Source organism: Globicephala melas, chromosome 11 (genome assembly GCF_963455315.2).
Source record: "Globicephala melas chromosome 11, mGloMel1.2, whole genome shotgun sequence".
Classification (NCBI taxonomy): Eukaryota; Metazoa; Chordata; class Mammalia; order Artiodactyla; family Delphinidae; genus Globicephala; species Globicephala melas.
Genome location: NC_083324.2, coordinates 37,857,409 through 37,875,236, shown reverse-complemented (window position 1 = coordinate 37,875,236; position 17,828 = coordinate 37,857,409). Strand labels below are relative to the sequence as shown.

The 17,828-nt window shown below is 57.3% G+C and overlaps 3 protein-coding genes across 5 annotated transcripts; all 3 read right to left on the bottom strand.

The window, feature by feature from the left end:
* Positions 1-305: 305 nt before the first annotated feature.
* Positions 306-3,210, bottom strand: TUSC2 (tumor suppressor 2, mitochondrial calcium regulator). Its single transcript, XM_030867269.2, has 3 exons — positions 2,921-3,210; positions 1,691-1,811; positions 306-1,520 (listed from the first exon to the last, which is right to left on the bottom strand). The coding sequence occupies exons 1-3, from the start codon at positions 3,064-3,066 to the stop codon at positions 1,455-1,457; spliced, it is 333 nt and encodes a 110-aa protein (XP_030723129.1). The 5' UTR covers positions 3,067-3,210; the 3' UTR covers positions 306-1,454.
* An 886-nt stretch (positions 3,211-4,096) lies between these two features.
* Positions 4,097-12,926, bottom strand: RASSF1 (Ras association domain family member 1). 3 transcript variants are annotated; one of them, XM_060307297.1, is made up of 6 exons: positions 12,538-12,926; positions 10,500-10,642; positions 6,383-6,487; positions 5,887-6,184; positions 5,648-5,763; positions 4,097-4,984 (listed from the first exon to the last, which is right to left on the bottom strand). In XM_060307297.1, exons 1-6 carry the CDS (start codon positions 12,785-12,787, stop codon positions 4,838-4,840), a joined length of 1,059 nt encoding a protein of 352 aa, XP_060163280.1. In that variant the 5' UTR covers positions 12,788-12,926; the 3' UTR covers positions 4,097-4,837. The 3 variants fall into 3 exon arrangements, with proteins under 3 accessions (XP_060163280.1, XP_030723121.1, XP_030723123.1); XM_030867261.2 differs by having other exon boundaries at positions 10,536-10,642; XM_030867263.3 differs by lacking the exons at positions 10,500-10,642; positions 12,538-12,926 and adding an exon at positions 9,832-10,466.
* A 164-nt stretch (positions 12,927-13,090) lies between these two features.
* Positions 13,091-17,501, bottom strand: ZMYND10 (zinc finger MYND-type containing 10). The gene is made up of 12 exons (XM_030867253.3): positions 17,274-17,501; positions 16,909-17,017; positions 15,675-15,791; positions 15,500-15,553; positions 15,245-15,382; positions 15,079-15,167; positions 14,889-14,989; positions 14,381-14,553; positions 14,009-14,134; positions 13,805-13,926; positions 13,559-13,684; positions 13,091-13,471 (listed from the first exon to the last, which is right to left on the bottom strand). The coding sequence occupies exons 1-12, from the start codon at positions 17,363-17,365 to the stop codon at positions 13,396-13,398; spliced, it is 1,323 nt and encodes a 440-aa protein (XP_030723113.1). The 5' UTR covers positions 17,366-17,501; the 3' UTR covers positions 13,091-13,395.
* Positions 17,502-17,828: the final 327 nt, after the last annotated feature.

Sequence of the window (17,828 nt, the reverse complement as noted above, 5' to 3'; positions counted from 1 at the left end):
TCAGGCAGATGGGGCCAATCCCTACTGAGGTACTCCAGGGCCTTCCAATTCCAGGGGTCCCCGCTTATTGAACACAATACACAAGTATGAATGGCTCTCCATCCTGAGGGGGTCTGCAATGAGGTCTGTGTGAATACACTGCCACCTGCTGATTGTAGCTGGAATGGCCACAGGCTAGGCTCATGCTCACTCTGGGCCTCGCTGGAGATGTGGGCAACAAGAGTCCCCCACCCAGGCCCACCTACTATGCCCAGGTGGTGGTCTAGATACTGGGTATCAAGCCTCAGAGATGTCATTCTTGTATGCAGGGTCTACAAATAATTTTATTGAACAAATAACACAACAGCCTTCCTAGATTGAGGGCTACCCTCCCCAAGCCATTTCTCACACGCTTGAAGAACAGAGTTTGCACAGTAAGGAATTAAAAAAAAAAAAGTCATTTTTATGTAGAAATCAGACTCTGCCCCAACATCATGGACTAGACTATTTACAAGCTTTCACATTTTAAGTATTCCTTTATGATTGTTCTCTCCTTTCTGTCCCTACCCAGGGCTCCAGTACTTTTCTCTTACTGATCCTGAAGGGATGGGTATACTGTAGGGGAATGGGTGGTGGGCTCCTCAGAGCTACTGGCACCAGCCACAGGGTGCTGTTCCTTATCACAGGGTGGTGGATGTGTAAGGGCAAGGGGGATTAGACACAGTAGGTGGGATGTGGCAACACCCCATAGGCACAGGCATCCAGAGCCCTTCCTGATCCCCATCCTATGCCCTCTCAGTTGGGGTAGGGGTCAACAACTAGTTGCAGTGGGGAGGGATCAGCCCAGCCCGGGGTAGAGGGAGAAACCTCCCACACCTATTAACAGCCAGCAAACTGTCCATCCATCTGGGGGTGGGAACAGATGGGCAGGTAGGCAGGAAGAATCAGGCTTGTTCTGCCCCCAGCTTCTGTCCAACACAGGAGGAATCGAGGTAGCAAACGGCTGAAATGCTCCAACGAGAGGGTGAAGGAAGTGAGGGAAAGGAAGTTCCCACTTGTGTACAGCTCCCACAGCCCTGGGGCTGGAAAAAGGCAGACCTTACTTGTAAAGTGCTGTAGCCTCCAGCAGGGCTGGGCCCTAGGCAAGCTTGGAAGAATGCAGGCCAGGCAAGGGCACAGGAACCAGGCATTCCTGAACAGCATATGCCCTGCCATGCTCCTTGTAGGGATTGCTGGGAAAGGTGGACTGGTAACTCCGCCATCAGCCCTTGCCAGCCACCAGCCACCTCTTGTCCACATACAAACCAACACCCAACCAGCATTGTAGGACTGCCCTGCTCACAGTTGAAGGTTCCGGGCCAGTGGAGTTTATTCACGGTTGTGGCCCCAGCCTAGGTTCCTCAGTGGAAGCCACACCTTGAGCCTGGGGGTTTCTTGCTGGGGCAGTGGGTGTTTATGCCTGCCACCCCCCAGGCTCACACCTCATAGAGGATCACAGGGAAATCCACGTGGATGCGGGGGGGATCCAGCTTCACGATGCCCTGCCATGGAAACAGAGGCTAGTGAGGGCCAGCTCAGGGCCCCTACTCCAGGAAGCCTTCCTGTTCCTCCCAGCTCCTCCCCCAAGAGCCCCCACCATAAGAGCAGACCCCATCTGGGTCTACCTCCACACAATCAACATAGGCTCTATGACCACTGCCCAGCCCCTCACCTGAGGAATCAGGTTCTTATGTACCCGCCTCAGCTTGGCCCGCTTCTGCCCGTTCTTGGTGACGATTGTCTCCTCATAGAACTCGTGAGCCAGATCCCCATCCTCGTCATAGAACATGGAGCTGTGCAGAGGGAGAGGGGAACGGGCTGGGCTGGAGCCCCAACCTAGTCATGGCAAATGCCACAGACCACAGGGAAGTATGCCCTCCCCCAAATGGGGAGGAACAACCTTGGTGGGAGGAAGGGAGATTAGTATGCCTGGAGAATCCCTTGCTTAGTATCTGGGGTATACCAAAAGGAAGTGGGGAGTGGGGTGGTGGCCAGTGCTACTCTGTCAGATTATGAGAAGAGAGGCCATACCAAAAAATCACTGGTTTGTTCAGCAAGAGTAGCCGTTCCATCAGGCCCTTGCCTTCACCCAGGGCTTCTAGAGTGAGCAGGATGGTGGCCTGGGCATGTTGGTCTCACTCCAGAAGACACTGCTGGCCCAGGGCCAAAGCCTGAGATAGCAGATGCCTGAGCTAGGAGGGAGCCTAAAGGGAAAAAGCCTGCATCCTCCCCCATCCAGGTGGTTGATGCAGCCAAACTGCCACTGTTGGGGTCCCCCTAGTATCTACAGCCAAATCTCCAGCATCACCTGAGTGTCACTCCCCAGGGCCCTTCACAGCGAGGCCAATCGAATGCTCCTGTCTGGGCCGCTTGGGGGAGGGGGGAGGTCAGTGCTCCAGATCTGGGAAACATACCTGGGTGAGGGTCTTTTTCCCCAGGCCCCATCCCCAACGCTGGGGGCCAGTCCTGCTTTCCCGGCCACTACCCAGAGAGGTCCAACCCCACCACTGTGGGGAACGTAAACAAACAAAACAGAGGGTCATTCTCCCCGAGAGAGAACTGGAGGTGAGGGAGGATAGGAGCCTTCAGCTTGCAGGCTGGGATGGATGGGATGAAAGGAAGAGGTTCTGAAGTCTCAGGGAGGCCCTATCTTAGCTTCACCGTGAGGAGGGCCTGCCCAGGGACAAGCCTCAGGCCCACTCTTCTCCTCGGGAGACCTTCAGAGCAGCCAGGCCGCCAGGAACCGACTGCTCGGCTTTCCCCACCCCTTGTTCCTCTGGGAGCCTGAAATATGGGAACCGTCCTGACTCGGGTGTAGGGGGTACAGCGGCGGGAGCGCCCCATGACGCGGGGCACCCAGCCGCCCGTCTGTCCTCCCGGGGTCGGAACCCCACGCCCTTACCCGCGGCGCGTGAATACGAAGGGGGGCACGACTCGGCCTCGCGGTCGCACCAAAGCTTGCTCAGCGACAGCCGCCTCCGGGCCGCCGCCCCCCGCCGCCGAGGCGAAGGGCCACAGGCCCCGAGCTTTGGAGCCGCTGGCGCCCATGTCAGGGCCGCCGGCGCATGGCGGGCCCCGCGGCAGCTTCGCTCTCACAGGACCGTCCGCGCCGCCATGCCCCGCCTAGGCCTCCGCTCGCAGGTGCCGCCGCCGCCGCCTTCCGCAGGCTCCGCTGTCTCCACGGAAACCTCACTTCCGCTTCCGAACACTGCGTATGCTCCTGCCTCTGATTGGCTGCTTCTCTCGTCGGTCCGCGGGGCTGGGCTAATAGCTGCCCTCAGATGCTAGGTATCCCAGCATGCACTGCGAGACGTCAGGTCCCAGCAGGCCACGCCCTCTCCAGCTGGGGCAGCTCACAGTCTGCAAAGCGGTGGCTGTGTCCTCCACCTGGTTTCTTCGGCATGTACTGCGGCTCCGAAGTCCCCGACCCCCAGAGGTCAGGCTCAGCGAGCCTACCCAACCAAAGCAGCACTTTAGGGCCTGACCCTAGGCTAGTTTGGGCAGTGCCCGTCTGCCCTCATTCTATCCCCACACCGTTTTTACGATCCCCACTGTGGCACGTGGCAAAGAAACTGAACCTAAGGAAAATTAAGGAATTGCCTTAATGTAGTTGTATATCTACATTCAGGGCTGAAGAACTTCAAATTCAGAATTCTTTCCAGATCCACCAGAAGCCATGCTTCATGAAGGCAAGAGTTAACATATCTGTACCTTCGGTGCCATGAGCAGTGTCTGATCCACAGTAGTTATCTCAATATTTGGTGAAGCGCCTTCCACAGCTTGGAGTGTGTGGTTTCCCTAAGCTCTGGCTGCAGCCGATGTTCTTTCCCCCACCACGACCTGAGCCCCGGGGTTTGAGTGATGACTCAGTACATATCCATACACCACATCCTTCACAAATTTGTCCCATGGTCCCACTTGAAAAGGTGCTCTGAGCCTGTCCATCAACCTCGGCAGCCACTGGCATGAGGGGCAACTGCAGATGAGGGCCCATAATAAAGAATCCAAAAGCAGGAGAATTCTTAAATCTTTATTTAGCCAATTCTCTCAGACCCCAGGCCCTGATGACTGTCACCCCCACCCCTTCCCCCACAGGAGGCATTCAACTGAGGCCACAAAATATTACATACATTCGCACACATCATCAAAAATACCCAAGGGAAAGACCCTGGCTTTGACTGGCAAACAAGGCACAGACCTGGGACAGTGCCCACACTCACACAGACCCTGGCACAGGGACATCCTCCTTGGAGGAGGCAGAGGCACTGTTGTTGCACCATGAGCCAGCACTCCCTGACCCCAGGGTGTGTGAGGAGCCAGAGGGTGCTGTAGAGGGAACCCTAGACTCTTTCTTGATGCCTGTCTTACCTTAAACACCCACCCTCGGTTCTGATAGGACTGTCCTGAGACCCCATCCAAGACCCGAAACACACAACCTTTCACCATAGGTGAGGGCCCTCATCCCTGCAAACATGACCCTATTCTGTTTGTAGGGTCTCCAAGATTCTCATATCTGAGACACAAATTAAGGAGACTTCTGTCTCCTCTACCCCTGCTGCAAGCTTGGAGCAGCTTCCCAGGGCAACCCTGGCCCACCATGACCCAGTACACAAAGGGCAGAAGGATGTAGAGCCATGCTCTGCTACACCCACTGGTGGACACAGGGGGCCAGCTCCTTCGCTGTTCTCTGGGCTCATTCCCCCAGCAAGAGAGGGCCTCCATGCACACTCATTCCTCGGGCCACATGGCCCTTTGCACACTCACACGGCACGCCCTTGGCGCTGCCTACTCTCCTCCTTCCACCCAGGGGTACGAGAGGTCACCCCAGGGGGCAGGCATGCAGGGCTTCCTGGATCTTCTGGCGGCAATACGAGTACTTCTGCAGGATCTGGCGGAGATGTTCCTCTTCCTCCCGCTGCAGGATGCGTAGGAAGTTGTGTAGCTCAGGCATGCTGAAAGCATCCCACTGTAGGGGGAGAAGGGAGACACAGGCTACAGCAGGCCACTGCCAAACCAGCAGGCTCTCCCCAAAGAACACCAGTGCATCCCGATCACACAACTAGGATGGGGCTTTCTAATGTCAGGTTCTTGCCTGAATGGTCTGTGTTAGGATTCCCAACAACAATCCATATAGAAGATGGGCCCCACAAAGTAGGGCAGTCACCTCGTGGACAGGCAACCAAACCAAACATTCCCTAGTTACTTTTGAACAGGTCATGCCCACTCTCTCTGAGTTTGATCTCACTCTGCAGATGCACTACCTTGGAGCTGTACAGCTTCCAGGTAAAAGGTTCTAATGCCTGAAGCGGGTGCCTGCATGTTGTCCCGTGCCCATCTGTGTGGCTTTGACCTGGCCTGAGATCAGAATGCCATCAGATGGACTCCTGCATCTCCTGAGGACTTTCCACAATAGGAAAGAGCAGTGCGCCAAGACAGTTCTTCCTGGCTTCTTGGGACAAGCCCTAGACCTTGGCATGAGTTTCCTGGAAGCCTTCACTTTAGCTATAAGGCTCATGTATTCCTGGAGAGGCTTTGCAGGGCTTGTCTGCAGCCCTATTCCTCTTTCAAGCCTGCAACCCACCAGTCCTGCCCAGTCACAACCAAGAAACTAAGGAGGGCTGTTACTCACGTTCACCTCCCCAGAGTCATTCTCCTTCAGGACAAAGCTTAGGGCCTTCTCACTGGGCCCTGCAAGGAGCCGTAGCCGTAGGGGCTGCTCATCATCTGACAGCTTCCGGAGGTACACTGAGAGCCAGGCAGGGGGAAGGGAGTGTTTGATTAGAGGCAGACCCAGCCCCCTCAGCTCCTACGTGCACAGGCACATGCATATATACCCTCACACATGGTGGGGTGGGGTGGGAAGCCCACCTTGGCCATGGCGCTCAGCCCGCTCAAAAAGTGCAAACTTGCGGGGGTCATCCACCACCAAGAACTTGCGCAGCAGAGCCTCGATGACCTCGCGTGCCCGTGTGCGTGACAAGACATGCAGGTGCTTGACAGCATCCTTGGGCAGGTAGAAGGAGGTGCGGCGTTTCACAGCTGTACCCCGCCCTGGGCCCCGCCGGGCATCCTGCAAGGAGGGTGGCTTCTTGCTGGCGGGAACTGAGACAGGGCGCACCAGCTTCAGTTGAACCTTGATGAAGCCTGTGTAGGAGCCATCCTTGTTCTAAAGAGGAGAAACCAAACCATGACTAGATGCCAGATGAGATGGAACAGACTTGGGCACTACCAGTCCACTTGGGGCTAGGCTGGGTGTGAATAAATCACTGCTAGGGTCTACCCAAGAATACCTCAGCTGTGACCCTTTGGGCATCAGGCAAACAGTTGGGTTCCTGTCTCTCTCCAAAACAGGCTGTCAACTCACCAGGCTCATGAACAAGTTGCTGTTGATCTGGCCATTGTACTCCTTGATCTTCTGCTCAATCTCAGCCTGAGAAAGGTCAGGTGTCTCCCACTCCACGGGCTCATCCTGAAAGATGGGCAAGCATGGACATAGGATCCTTATGAAACCCATTCCTCTGCAATGCATGTCACGGGCAAGGAGGTAAGCCCTGGGTGGACCACTCTGAAAAATGGCCTGTGGGAAGCCTTTGGAAACTGACAACAAAGTTTGAGGCCTGATGAGAAGAACCCATCACTGCCCTTGGTTCTGCATGCTATGGATGGAGACAGCCAAGGCAGAATCATTTGGCTTCTCTGCCACCTGCCTGGAGCCTCCTCAGCACTGGGTGAGGCCCTAAGGATACCTTAAAACCAAGGCAACGAAAAACACAAGGCTAGGAGCCAGGAAAAGACTGGGGACTCTGAAAAGGAACAGCTTGATCCCAGCACCCTAGTTGGATGGGGTCAGGGTGTACCCTGGAGAAGACAGTCCACTTTGCCAGTCTGCCCTGGCCATGGCCCACTGCAGGGTGAGAGGTATGGGAAATGGTACACACCAGGAGCCCAGCCACCAGTGGGCAGGAGGAGAAGGGCAACATCTACAACCTTAACCTCCTTGGTGGGGGACTTGGGCCAGCCCTGCATGTCTCAGACATAGTGAGGAATCCACTATGACATGCCATTTGATCTTGACCCAATCTGCACAAAAGGCAGCTTCAGGCCAGGCTCCAATCTGCCAGAAGTTGGCATGGGCAGCCTCCTGGTAAAGCCTGTCCCACAACTGCCAAACAGGGAGGCTTATGTACCTCCTCTCTGCTGTCTAGAGGTTTAGCCCAAAGGTGTTAGCTTTACCACTCAGCCCTTCCTCTGTTCCTCCAGGGACTGGATTCTTGTCTGAAGGGTGGAGTATGGGCCAGGGCTTCTGCCAAACTCCCTTGGTCCCATTGCATCACCCTTACCTCCTGTTGACGTCAGATAGGCCCTAGTAGGAATGAGAGTGTCACAGACACAGCTGAGATCATCACTGACCAATGCCTTGTCCCAGGGGAGCTCCCATCAGAGGGTCTCCTGCAGAATAAGCTTAACCTTGTGCTCAGCTCTGAGCCCAGGACAGCCAGGCTTCTTCCTGACTACTGCCTTGGAGCGCCCTAAGCTTAAACCATCTCAAGGGGACAACAGGAAGGACAGATGAGGGGGCAGGGTAGAGTCCACAGCCTTTTAGCAGTATGCTCTTTATCTAGAACCTGCTGCTGTTCAGTGGCCAGCAAGTACATGGCACTGAGGACTGAGACTGGGGGAGGGGTGGGAACTGCACCCTATTTGCTTCCCCAAGTTTCCAAAAGTCTCCTAGATGGAAAAGAGCATTGAGAAGTGAAAACTCTAGGGACTTCCCTGGTGGTCCAGTGGTTAAGACCCCACGTTCCCAATGCAGGGGGCTCAAGTTCCATCCCTGGTCAGGGAACTAGATCCTGCATGCTGCAACTAAAAGATCCCGCATGCTGCAACGGAGATCCTGCGTGCCACAACCAAGACCTGGAGCAACCAAATAAATAAACAAGTAAATATTGAAAACAAAAGAAAACAAAAAAACTCTAGCAGAAACCTTGTTGGAGACAGTGGGAAACCCTGTAGGACTAGTAAGAACAAATGGTCTGGACCCTGGAAAACAAGGGATCTGGGAGGTAAAATAAGGGCTGGAGGTTGGGAATAAAGGGTGGATGTGTTTGTTCAGGCCCAAGGAGAGGGCCTGAGACAGGAAGAAGTACCCCAGTGGGAAGGAGTGTCAGGATGGAAGGGGTGCTAGGGGCAGGAGGAAAGCTGAGCAGACTAGTGCCAGGGCAAAAAGGAAGAGAATTCTACTTACACAACAGGGTGATCAAAGAGATGGCACTAACTCATTCCCCTTCCTTGTGATGGCTCTGAGCTCTAGCCTGGGTCCTTCCTCTTCCCTTCCTGGGTTATCCAGGAGCCCTGAGCTGGGATGCAGTGACCTCAGTTCCAGCCCCTTCCCTTCTCCAGGTGAACCTCCCTCAGTATCTTTATTCATAAAACAAGGGACTTGGACTGGAGGTACTGCACTGTCCTCCCAGGATTCTAGAGGAGGAAGAGTATCTTTTTCCATTTTCCGAAGCTGACTGCTAGAGGAGGATTCCAACAGCTGTCCCAGAGGGATACCATGGAATTCCCCTTCTGCGACACTATAGCCACCCACCTTCTACTCTGCCACTGTCCATAGTGACTGATGGTTTTATTTTACATACAACTTGGGATGCCCCAGCCTCCTTTTCAATTGGTTAGTGTCTTGTGGTTTTCTCACCTTTCCACAATGGAAGATGGCTCAGGCCTGAGTGACACACGGACAGTCCCAGGGATCCACACTCAAACCTTGTACCCAAACTCTGGGCTCAGCTTTCCAGGTATAGAATTTTCCCCTAAAGAGTTATCCACAACTCCCTTTTCTTGACTCATGTAAGGAGTTCTGCCCCACTGCTGCCAGGTATACTGAACTTTACTTCATGGTCCCCATCTCTCTTTCCCGATGCCCTGACCAGGGTGCTCTTCTGAGGTGTACCATCTCCGGAACAGTGATCTGAGCCTGGCGGCCACACTCATGACACACATCACAGAGGTCTCTGATGATGGGGACACCTGGGAGACTCCGAGAGGCACAGCTGCTCCAGCACTGCAATTTATAGTCCTGGATTAGTAACCCCTATCTCTCTTGACCCCTCTCAGGGCATTTTACAATCTAGCCTTCTCCACCTCTTGTGGATAAAGTGCTCCTGGATGCTTACAGTCCAGAACAAGGCTTCCTTCCCTTCCATTCCCAGATCCCCTTTCTCCAGGTCCGCTCTAACTTTACTATATATGCTGCCCAAGCGAGCACTCCTGGTCCACTGCAGAGGAGGGGAGGCTCAGAATCTTCCACAGTCCAGTAGCTGGTGACAGGCCAGGACCGGCAAGAGATGGGGACCACGCTGCCTCCATCCAGGAGTGCAAACGGAGGGGCCTGGACCTTCCCTTGCCTCTCTCCTAAGCACCCTTCTCAATTCCCGGCGAGGACTCCTCCCCCTCCACTTCCTCCTGGTCCCCCAGAGAGGGGGTGGGAGCGCCCGCACGCGGAAATAGAGGTGTTAGTCTAGACTGCGCAGTCAGCCTTAGTAATCGGTGGATAATGCCTGTCCCTGGTCTACCCCATGCCACTTAGCTGCTTCCCCTGGTTCAACCGGTCTGTGACAGAAACAGCAAGGCCTCAGCTCTCAGTACCGACGCGCTGAAAGCCCAACACACGGTTCCGAGGGCTGGCCCACGCTCACGGCAGGCAACTCGACCCAAGGGCTGCCCACAAGTTCTCGACCAGGCAACTTACTGGGGAGGAGCGGGGTCCCAGCGACCGCCCCCAGCCCGCTTCCCGCAACCCCCGGCCCCCACCTGATCCCGGCGCGGCCTGCGCGCCAGTGAGGTACGCGCTGTGAAGTACTGCTCGAGCTCTGAGTCCGAGTCCTCCTGGCTGCAGTAACCACTGCTTGTCGTGCTACTCCAGGTCATCTCGAAAGAGGGAGTCCCCGCGTCCGCCTCGCCCATCGCCGCGCCCGCCGGTTCCAGTGCGCCCGTAGCCTCCCACCACCGCCCCAGGCGCGTGTGCGCGTGCGCCGGAACCAGTGTCCGCGCCGCAACCGTTAACACTGAAACGTAGACAGCGCGTATCTAGCTCTCATCTCGTTGGAGGACGAATGTCGAAGGGCGGGGCCACACGCGCCTCGCCTCCAGGAATGATCTCATCGCTCTGGCAGCTCAGCTCAGCTCCGCCTCGCAGGCCCCACCTCCCACAGGAAACTAGTTGGAATGTGTGCGCATGTGCACCAGCGGGGCCTCAAGACCGGATGCGGCTGTGGGAAAGTGCGGAAATTGTGCTAGCTCAGAGCCTCGGTGGCTCCGGGCGGTAAGGGCCGAGTCAGCACCACCGGCACCCCTTCGAGCCCGCGCGCAGAATTAGCTACTCTCTGCCGCCAGGAAGTCGGCTATCAGAACGTTCATTGCGCGTAGCGCCAGGCGGCCCTAGGGAACGCCTGCAGTGTGGCCCGCTCGTCAGCGCATACCTGCCTTGCCTGTAAGCTCCCCGGTCCCGCGCTCACCACATTCGTGTCCCGCTCCAGCGCCGGTTCCCAGCCCAGGTCCCGGGGTCCGCAGCAGTCTAGGCAGACGAGCGCGCGGCAACGGTAGTGGCAGGTGAACTTGCAATCTGCAGAGAGGGCTGGCCGTGAGGCGGAGGAACCCCAGCACCAGCTCGGAGAAGCGTCCCGAGGGCAGAAGCGAAGCCCCGGGGTGAAGGCCGTTGCTCGCGGTGTTCTGCATGATCGGCCTTTTTTCAGGCCCCGTTACCGCCCACTGCTACGCAGATCTTAGAGTTGGTCCCCCGGCGTCTTGAAACTGGCGGGAAGGCCTCAGGCGGTTAGGGATCCAGGCCTGCTCAACAGTTGCATTTCTAGAGCCTAGGGCAGAACTTCCCCCTTCCTCATCAGCGTCCCTCCCTCCGCCCACTTACTTGAAGGGAAAAAATTAAATACTTTTAACCCAGTGGCCCCCCTCTAGTTGTCATTTGTTTCTACTCCCCTCACACCAAAAACTTACCAACACTGGTCTACAAACACTCTTAATTCCTCGCCTTCACCCTCTACCCATCCCGGTCAGGCTTGCCCCTCCCTCCAGGAAACTCCTGCGCACCGCCGAATCCGGCGGTCCTGTCTCCGTCTTCACCTCCTCAGCATCGTCTGATGCTTGCTCCCGGGGGCCCCCATTACCCCGGTTTTCCTCCCACCCCCCTGCAGCTCCTGCTCAGCTCCTTTAGTTCTGTTTCAACTTCTAGATCTAATGGTGGAGTGTCCGAGGCTCAGTTCTGATCGCTTCCCTTCTCTGTGTACGCTGACCTACCCCAGATCCAAGGCTTCCATCACTGACCTCCCCACTGAGATCAAATCCTATGTGTCACTATCTTCATTTGGATGTCTAATAAACATTTCAACCCAACATGCCCAGAATTTAACTCACTTTCCTACCCCTTTTAATTCTTCACTTTTCCTCACTCTTACCCTTGCCAGTGTTCCTCAGCTCACCAAAAGTCGCTACCATTCTCCCAGTTGAGGCAAAACAAAACCAAACCACCTCAACTCATCCTTGATTCCGCTCTTGTTTCTGCCTCTGACACACACCCAAATTGTCCTGTTTTTCATTTCCATGGCCACTTTATTTCTCCTTGGGAACACTGCTGTATCCGAGCCCTTGTTCATGCTTTGTGTTCTGTCACAACTCCCGTGCTCCTCCCAGCTGAATAAAGGACAAACTCCTGTACTAGATGAGAGGGTCTCCAGGCACACACAGGCTTGGGACACCTTCCTTAAGTTCCTAAATGGGCCAGAGCAGTGATTCTCAACCCAGGCTGCACATTAGAAGGATCTGTTTTTAAAAATTGCTGGTACACTCCCAGTGATTGAATTAGCAGGTCTGTGGTAGGGTCCAAGCATTGGAGGGCTGTAAAAGCATTCCAAGTGATTCTAGCTGGTATATAGCCAGTGGTAGAGCAACCTCTGCTTGCTGGTGATTCCTGGGAGGGCAGAAGCACCAGCTAGTGTGTGGCTGTGTTTCATGTTTTAGCACCTGGTTGACTGAACTTGCAATAGGTATCTGCTAAATACTCAAAACTCCTGCTTGCAGCGGGCCCACCCAAGGTTCTGACTTTTTCCAGGCCTTCTCCCATAGGTGAGTAAATTCCCTTCACGGCAAGGATTCTGCAGCAGGACTTGGCGAGTGAATCTTTGGGAAGGGACGGGTGTGGGAATATGAACTCAGAGACTGGTAGGCACAATGCCTTTCTCAAGAAGGGCCAAGGCACCCTTTAAAATTGAAAGCAGCACCTTGTTATTCACAGGCAACAGCCTCTGCCTATGTCCCAGACACAGGTGGAGCTTGGCAAGGTTATAAACCATCGGCCCGCACTCTCTTATGCTATGGGGTAAAGGTAACGGACCTTGTCCGTGGGAACTGAACCCGCCAACCCCCTCCGTCCCAACGGCCCTCAGCGACGGTGCTGCCCCTTGGCCACCCGTTTGTCTCCCGCCAGCGCACAGGGCCGCTACTCACGTGCGCACTGCAGGCCCTTGCGCACGACGCCCCAGATGAAGTCGCCACAGAGGTCGCACCATGTGTGCGTAGTGGGCCCCGCGGGCTGGAAGCGGTGGCCGCGGCCTGGGACCAGCTGCCTTGCGGCGTTGCGCGCTGTGCCCGGCGCGATGCGCAGCGCGTTGGCACGCTCAAGCCGGGTGCGGCCCGGGGCGGCGCACCGCGCGGGTGCCAGGTCCCGCAGCTCAATGAGCTCAGGCTCAGCGGACATGGCCCTGTCGGGCCAGGAGTCCCACCGGCTCTGGGCTCAAGCGAGCGCGGGGCGGGCGGGGCAGCGGGGCGGGCCCCGATGCGGTGCCGCCCCCGGGATTCAGGCAGAGCGGCGGGAGAGCGGAGGAGAGAGGCGCAATGGAAACCTGGGCGCCCGGGCTGTGTCGGCCCGCAGGCGGAGTGGGGCGGCGGGCTCAGCGAGGGGCTGCTCTCGCGGAGTCCCCGCCCTCCGTTTCCTATCCTCCCTTCATCTAGCGAGCAATTCCCCTCCCCCTAACAACCACGACGACCTCAAAGGGCCACGCGGAAACAGGCGTGTTTCTGGAAGCTAGCTTTACTGTACTGGAGGAAGAGGGTCCTCACATCCGATCCTTGCCCCCGGCCCAGGCCTCCTGCCCCAGCTTGCTGAGGCTGCACCCTAAGCCTACCCGCCGGATGGAGCAGGAAGTGGCGAGCGCTTTGCTGGGGGAGATGGGTCAGCAGCTCTTCCCGTCTGCTATCCTCACCACCTGGGAGGCTGGGGCGCTTGCAGAGGCCGGACTGAGATCCAGAGGTTCAGGGGCACGGGGTTGTATGGCATGGGTGCTCGGCCCTCAGCAGCTGCAGCCTTCACTTGGCTCTGTCACCCTGGGCTGCCGGGACACAAGCCTTTCCGTGCTTCTCCCAGTGCTTGACTTGGCACTCCCTGCAGGCAAATGGGCCGGTGAGGATGCCGTGCTATGAGAGGTATGGCAGTGGGACTCAGGGGTCCAAGGTCCTAGGATACCCTCACCTGCTGCAATACCACTCATTCTGGCATCGTGAGCAGCGCTTGGAGGCCTCTGCATTGCAGTAGGCACAGCGGGGCTGCTCTGGAGCCACTGCCTCTAGCACGTCCAGTCTGTAGGTCTCCGCCCACCTGGGAAAAGGGTCAGGAGGACTTGGCTGGACCTGGTGGGTGGGTGGACGGGAGCAGCCCTACCCACATCCATGTCTTCTGCCTCCCTTCTACCCTTTCTGCCAGCTCAGCAGGCCTCACCTTCGTGCCTGCAGCCTCAGTTCCTGCTCCGAGGGGCTGAATACATGCCGCAGCTGATGCTTGGCAATAGCCTGCCACTTGCCTCTGTTCTCTCGCTCTAGCCGCTCCCAGATTTCTGGGATCTGGGGAAGAGAAGTGGAGAGTGGCAGGGAGGAGCTGGTAAAGTGGGCAGTGGTCCTGAACAACTAACTACCTAGTGCCTACCTGTTCCAACACCAGGTCCTTCTTAGGGGGCTGGGCTTCGGTCAAGGCCAGGTGGGCCAGGAAACCCTGCAGGTCTGCCAGGTTGGGCAGCTGGTCGAGCAGTGTGTCTGTGAGGAAGGCCCGAAGCTGCAAGAGTGTCCAGGGGAGGCCAGTGTGAAGCGGTGCTGGTCAGAGGGTCGAGGAACAAAGAGGGCTTGAGCTGGGCTGAGCTGAGGGTGCCAGTGGGACCCATGTCCTACTAGCTGCTGTGTCACCTGAGGCCCAAGGTGTGGAGAGAGGGCTGGGGCTGAGGTGAGTGGGCAAAAATAAACATCAAGGGAGGCATGGGGCAGTGCTGGGGCGATGGTGACTGGTGTGGGAGGAGTTCCCTACCTTGAGTAGCTGTCCTTTGGCAAAGCTTGTGAGGCAGTAGCGGGCCCGGGCCTCAGGGCTTAGCAGCAGATTGTACAGGGCGATCCACACCTGCCCATCCAACTTGCTCAGCTTTTGCTGCTCCGAGGGGGACACTGTCTGCCAACGGCCGCTCTCAAATTGCTGCAGCTTGCCTGGGGAGAGGAACCAGCATACTGTGTGCAGGCGTTGCATGCTTTGTGAGTGAGCCAGCTGTGCGGGCTAGGGACTGACCACTGTCTGGGCACAGAATGTGCCCATGCTGGGGCGCTGCTCACTTCAGAGCAGGGTGAGTCCTCAGTGGTAGACACACAGGCCCTGCCTGCTGCAGAGTCCAGGTCTAGGCCCACTTTGGGTGAGGCATCCTGGTATTCTCTGTGGTCAAGGGGGCAAAGTTTTCTGCCTGTGTGCAAGCTGCCCACCCCATCAATCCTGGAGGATGTCCTGGAAGCAGTGAACTGGGGCTTAGGCAGGTGGAGGAGGACCTTACCGCCTTCCTGCCGGCTCCAGGGGCTGTGCTCCAGCAGTTCCACCAGGAGACAGGGCAGATTGTGGGTGCTGAGCATGCGGCTCAAGGTGCTCAGGGAAAGGCTAGGGACGTGGATGGAGAGGTGAGCTGAGGCTACAGGCCCAGGCTACCAGCCCTCCACTGCAGGCCCCAGCTTAGCAGGACAGCCCACCTGTCCATACAGTCTGTGATGTAGCGCAGCACTGAGAGGGCCTTTAGTGCGATCTCAAATTCCATCAGCTCTGCCTGCTTCTGCAGCTCCTGGGGTGGGGCACATGGTGTTCAAGCTAGGGGAGCCTGGGTCTAGCCCTTGCCAACCCCCGGAAACCTCAGCCCACCTGCATGGGGGTGCCATACTGGGACTCCTCCTCCTCAGGGGGGCCACCATGGCCACTCTGGGCGACCAACAGAGTCAGTTTGCGGTGGCAGTAGTCCACCAGGTCCAAGATGGTGTCCTCTGCTGACTCACACACCTCCTGAGGGGCAGGTGGAGGGGAAACATTCTGCCTCTGATGCCCTTCCCAAACAGACACAACCCCCCTTGCTGCCAGACCCCGGCCTAGGCTAGCCAATGGGCAGGGCTGGTGCCTCACCTTGTGGAAGAATACTGTCTCCAGGAGGTTGATGATGGAGGCCTCATGGTGTAACTGTCAGATAAAGAGGAGGACAGGGCCCTGGGCTGCTGAGAGAGGGATAGGGGCTACCAGCTACTCTCTCTAGTCCAGGGCCCTCTGAAGGGGTGGGAAGGGGTATGAACCGATGGCTCACCACCATGTAAATGGGAAAAGTGTTTGGGGGCTTGAAGTCTTCCAGCCTGCACAGCACAGGGAACACCTTCTGCTTCCACATCTCCACTGCAATCAGCTCCACCACCAGCGTCGGGATCTTTGGGAGGGGAAGGACAGGGATGAGGTGGGCCTACTTAGCCTGGCAACCCTCCCATCTCTGGCTCAGCCCAGCCCAGCCCTCCTCAAACTCCCCTGGGCTCCAGACTCTCCTCTGCTCCATGAATTCCTTCCCGATCTCTCTCCTGCACCTTAGACCTTCATTTCCAGCTGCCTCCGACATCTCTGTGGGGGCATTCCCCAGGCTTCCTATTACTGGCCCTTGCCTTGTCCCCAGGCTGCCATGCTCCCCCTGCACCTGAGCCCTTGTCAGGTCCTCCCCCATTCAAGTGTACCTCTCAGGCCAGCCCTCCTGCTCATTCCCTCTCTCGTCCCTGTCCTTTCACTCTTTTTTTTTGTTTGTTTGTTTTTTTTGCGGCTCGCGGGCCTTTCACTGTTGTGGCCTCTCCCATTGCGGAGCACAGGCTCCGGACGCGCAGGCTCAGCGGCCATGGCTCACGGGCCTAGCCGCTCCGCGGCATGTGGGATCTTCCCAAACCGGGGCACGAACCCGTGTCCCCTGCATCGGCAGGCGGACTCTCAACCACTGCGCCACCAGGGAAGCCCTTGGCCTCACTCTTATTCAGGGCCCTTCACAGTGCCCTATTCCTACCTCACACCCCAGTAGGGCGCTCCACCTTTTCCTTGCAGAGGAATCTTTCTGTCAAGTGATATTTCAGGTCATCTACTGGTGCCACCTCCTGGCTCACATTCCAGTTAAGCCAATCCCTGGTTTCTAACTCCCTCTCTCTCATGTTGGGAAGGTTGCCTTCTTCTATGCCAAAGTCCCACCCCACTTTAGTGGGTGCCCCCCTCTAGCCCGACAGTCTATTCAGTAATGCCTTTAGAACTTGGGCCCTCCCCCTACAGCCTAGGCTGTTCTAGGATCCAGGATTATCTCCCTAATCAACTCACATCCTACACCCCACCTGGCATGCCAGGGTCCTGTCCCATAGGGCTGCAAAATCAAATGTGTAACACACTTTTCCTTTTCCTTTGGGGAGGACAGGGGTGCCAGCCAGAGGGAAGTGCAGGCACCCAGGGTGTTCCTGAGGGGTAGACTGGTGGGGATGGGGGGTGGTGAGAAGACAGGAAGCCTGCCTGTGACTCCAACCTACCTTCCCATGGGTGACCAGCAGCTCCTGGATGGGCTCGCCCTGGCTGGCCGTGGCATCAAGGATAGCCTGCATGTTCAGCTTCTCGAGATTCTCGTGCTGCTGGTTCCACCTGCCCAGACAGGGTGTGTGTGCATGTGGGTGCACATGTGTGCAGTAGGAGTGGGTGTGGGGGCTGGGTCCTACTGAAGCCTAACCGGGGTCCAAGGTGGCTCAGGACCATATAACCCTGTCTCGGAGAGCTTTACCTCCCCACCGAGGGGCCCCTCCACGCCGGGCAACCCCTCCCCCCAATGTCAGGCCCACACTCCTCCACTCAAGGACTCTGACCCCATGACTCCACCTGACCCCGGATCCAGCTGTCTCACCCTCCGGAGCCCATCTCGCGCAGCTGGAAGCTGCGCAGTCCCCGCACTAGCACGTCAGCCTCCCCCGGCAGCAGCAACTCCAGGTCGCCCATGTCGGCTCAAGGGACAGGAAGCGGGAAGGTGGGGTTCGGCTGACCGCGAGCAGCGGCCTGCGCTGAGATGTGGATGCTGACACGCTTGGGGACCACGGTCTCCTGCGGGCCCGAAGTCTGGGGCCCTACAGTTGTAAAGCGGTTGCGGAGCGTGAGTCCTCGCCGCCATGGAAACGGTTAGCTCAACGCCTGCGCACTGCGGCCTGGGTCCCGCCCCTGCTGGCGGCCCGCGCTGGGTCCCGTCACGCCAGCGTCTGCCTGCTTGCCAGGCTACGGGTAGCAACCCTCCTTAGATTCCTGGAGCTTTCTCCCTCACAACTGGCTGCGGCTCACGGGTCTCCCTGAGTTACAGACTCTTGCGTTCTAGCTTCCTCCTCGGATGGACGTCAAGTCGGCCCGCCCCCCACCAGCTCTCCCTGTAGCTGCTCCCTCTCCGCCCACACGGATGCTCCTCTCCGTGGCC

Bases quoted from the DNA above. Each gene is read 5' to 3' on its own strand.
- TUSC2 (XM_030867269.2), bottom strand. From the start codon at position 3,066: ATGGGCGCCAGCGGCTCCAAAGCTCGGGGCCTGTGGCCCTTCGCCTCG. The intron at 1,812-2,920 runs GTAAGGGCGTGG...CCCTCTGCACAG, and splicing joins TTCGTATTCACGCGCCGCGG to CTCCATGTTCTATGACGAGG. The intron at 1,521-1,690 runs GTGAGGGGCTGG...TTTCCATGGCAG, and splicing joins ATAAGAACCTGATTCCTCAG to GGCATCGTGAAGCTGGATCC.
- RASSF1 (XM_060307297.1), bottom strand. From the start codon at position 12,787: ATGTCCGCTGAGCCTGAGCTCATTGAGCTGCGGGACCTGGCACCCGCG. The intron at 6,488-10,499 runs GTATGCGCTGAC...CCCATCTTTCAG, and splicing joins GGAGCTTACAGGCAAGGCAG to GATGAGCCCGTGGAGTGGGA. The intron at 6,185-6,382 runs GTGAGTTGACAG...TCTCCTCTTTAG, and splicing joins GCAACTTGTTCATGAGCCTG to AACAAGGATGGCTCCTACAC.
- ZMYND10 (XM_030867253.3), bottom strand. From the start codon at position 17,365: ATGGGCGACCTGGAGTTGCTGCTGCCGGGGGAGGCTGACGTGCTAGTG. The intron at 13,927-14,008 runs GTAGGCACTAGG...TCTCTTCCCCAG, and splicing joins AGGACCTGGTGTTGGAACAG to ATCCCAGAAATCTGGGAGCG. The intron at 13,472-13,558 runs GTGAGGGTATCC...ATTTGCCTGCAG, and splicing joins AATGAGTGGTATTGCAGCAG to GGAGTGCCAAGTCAAGCACT.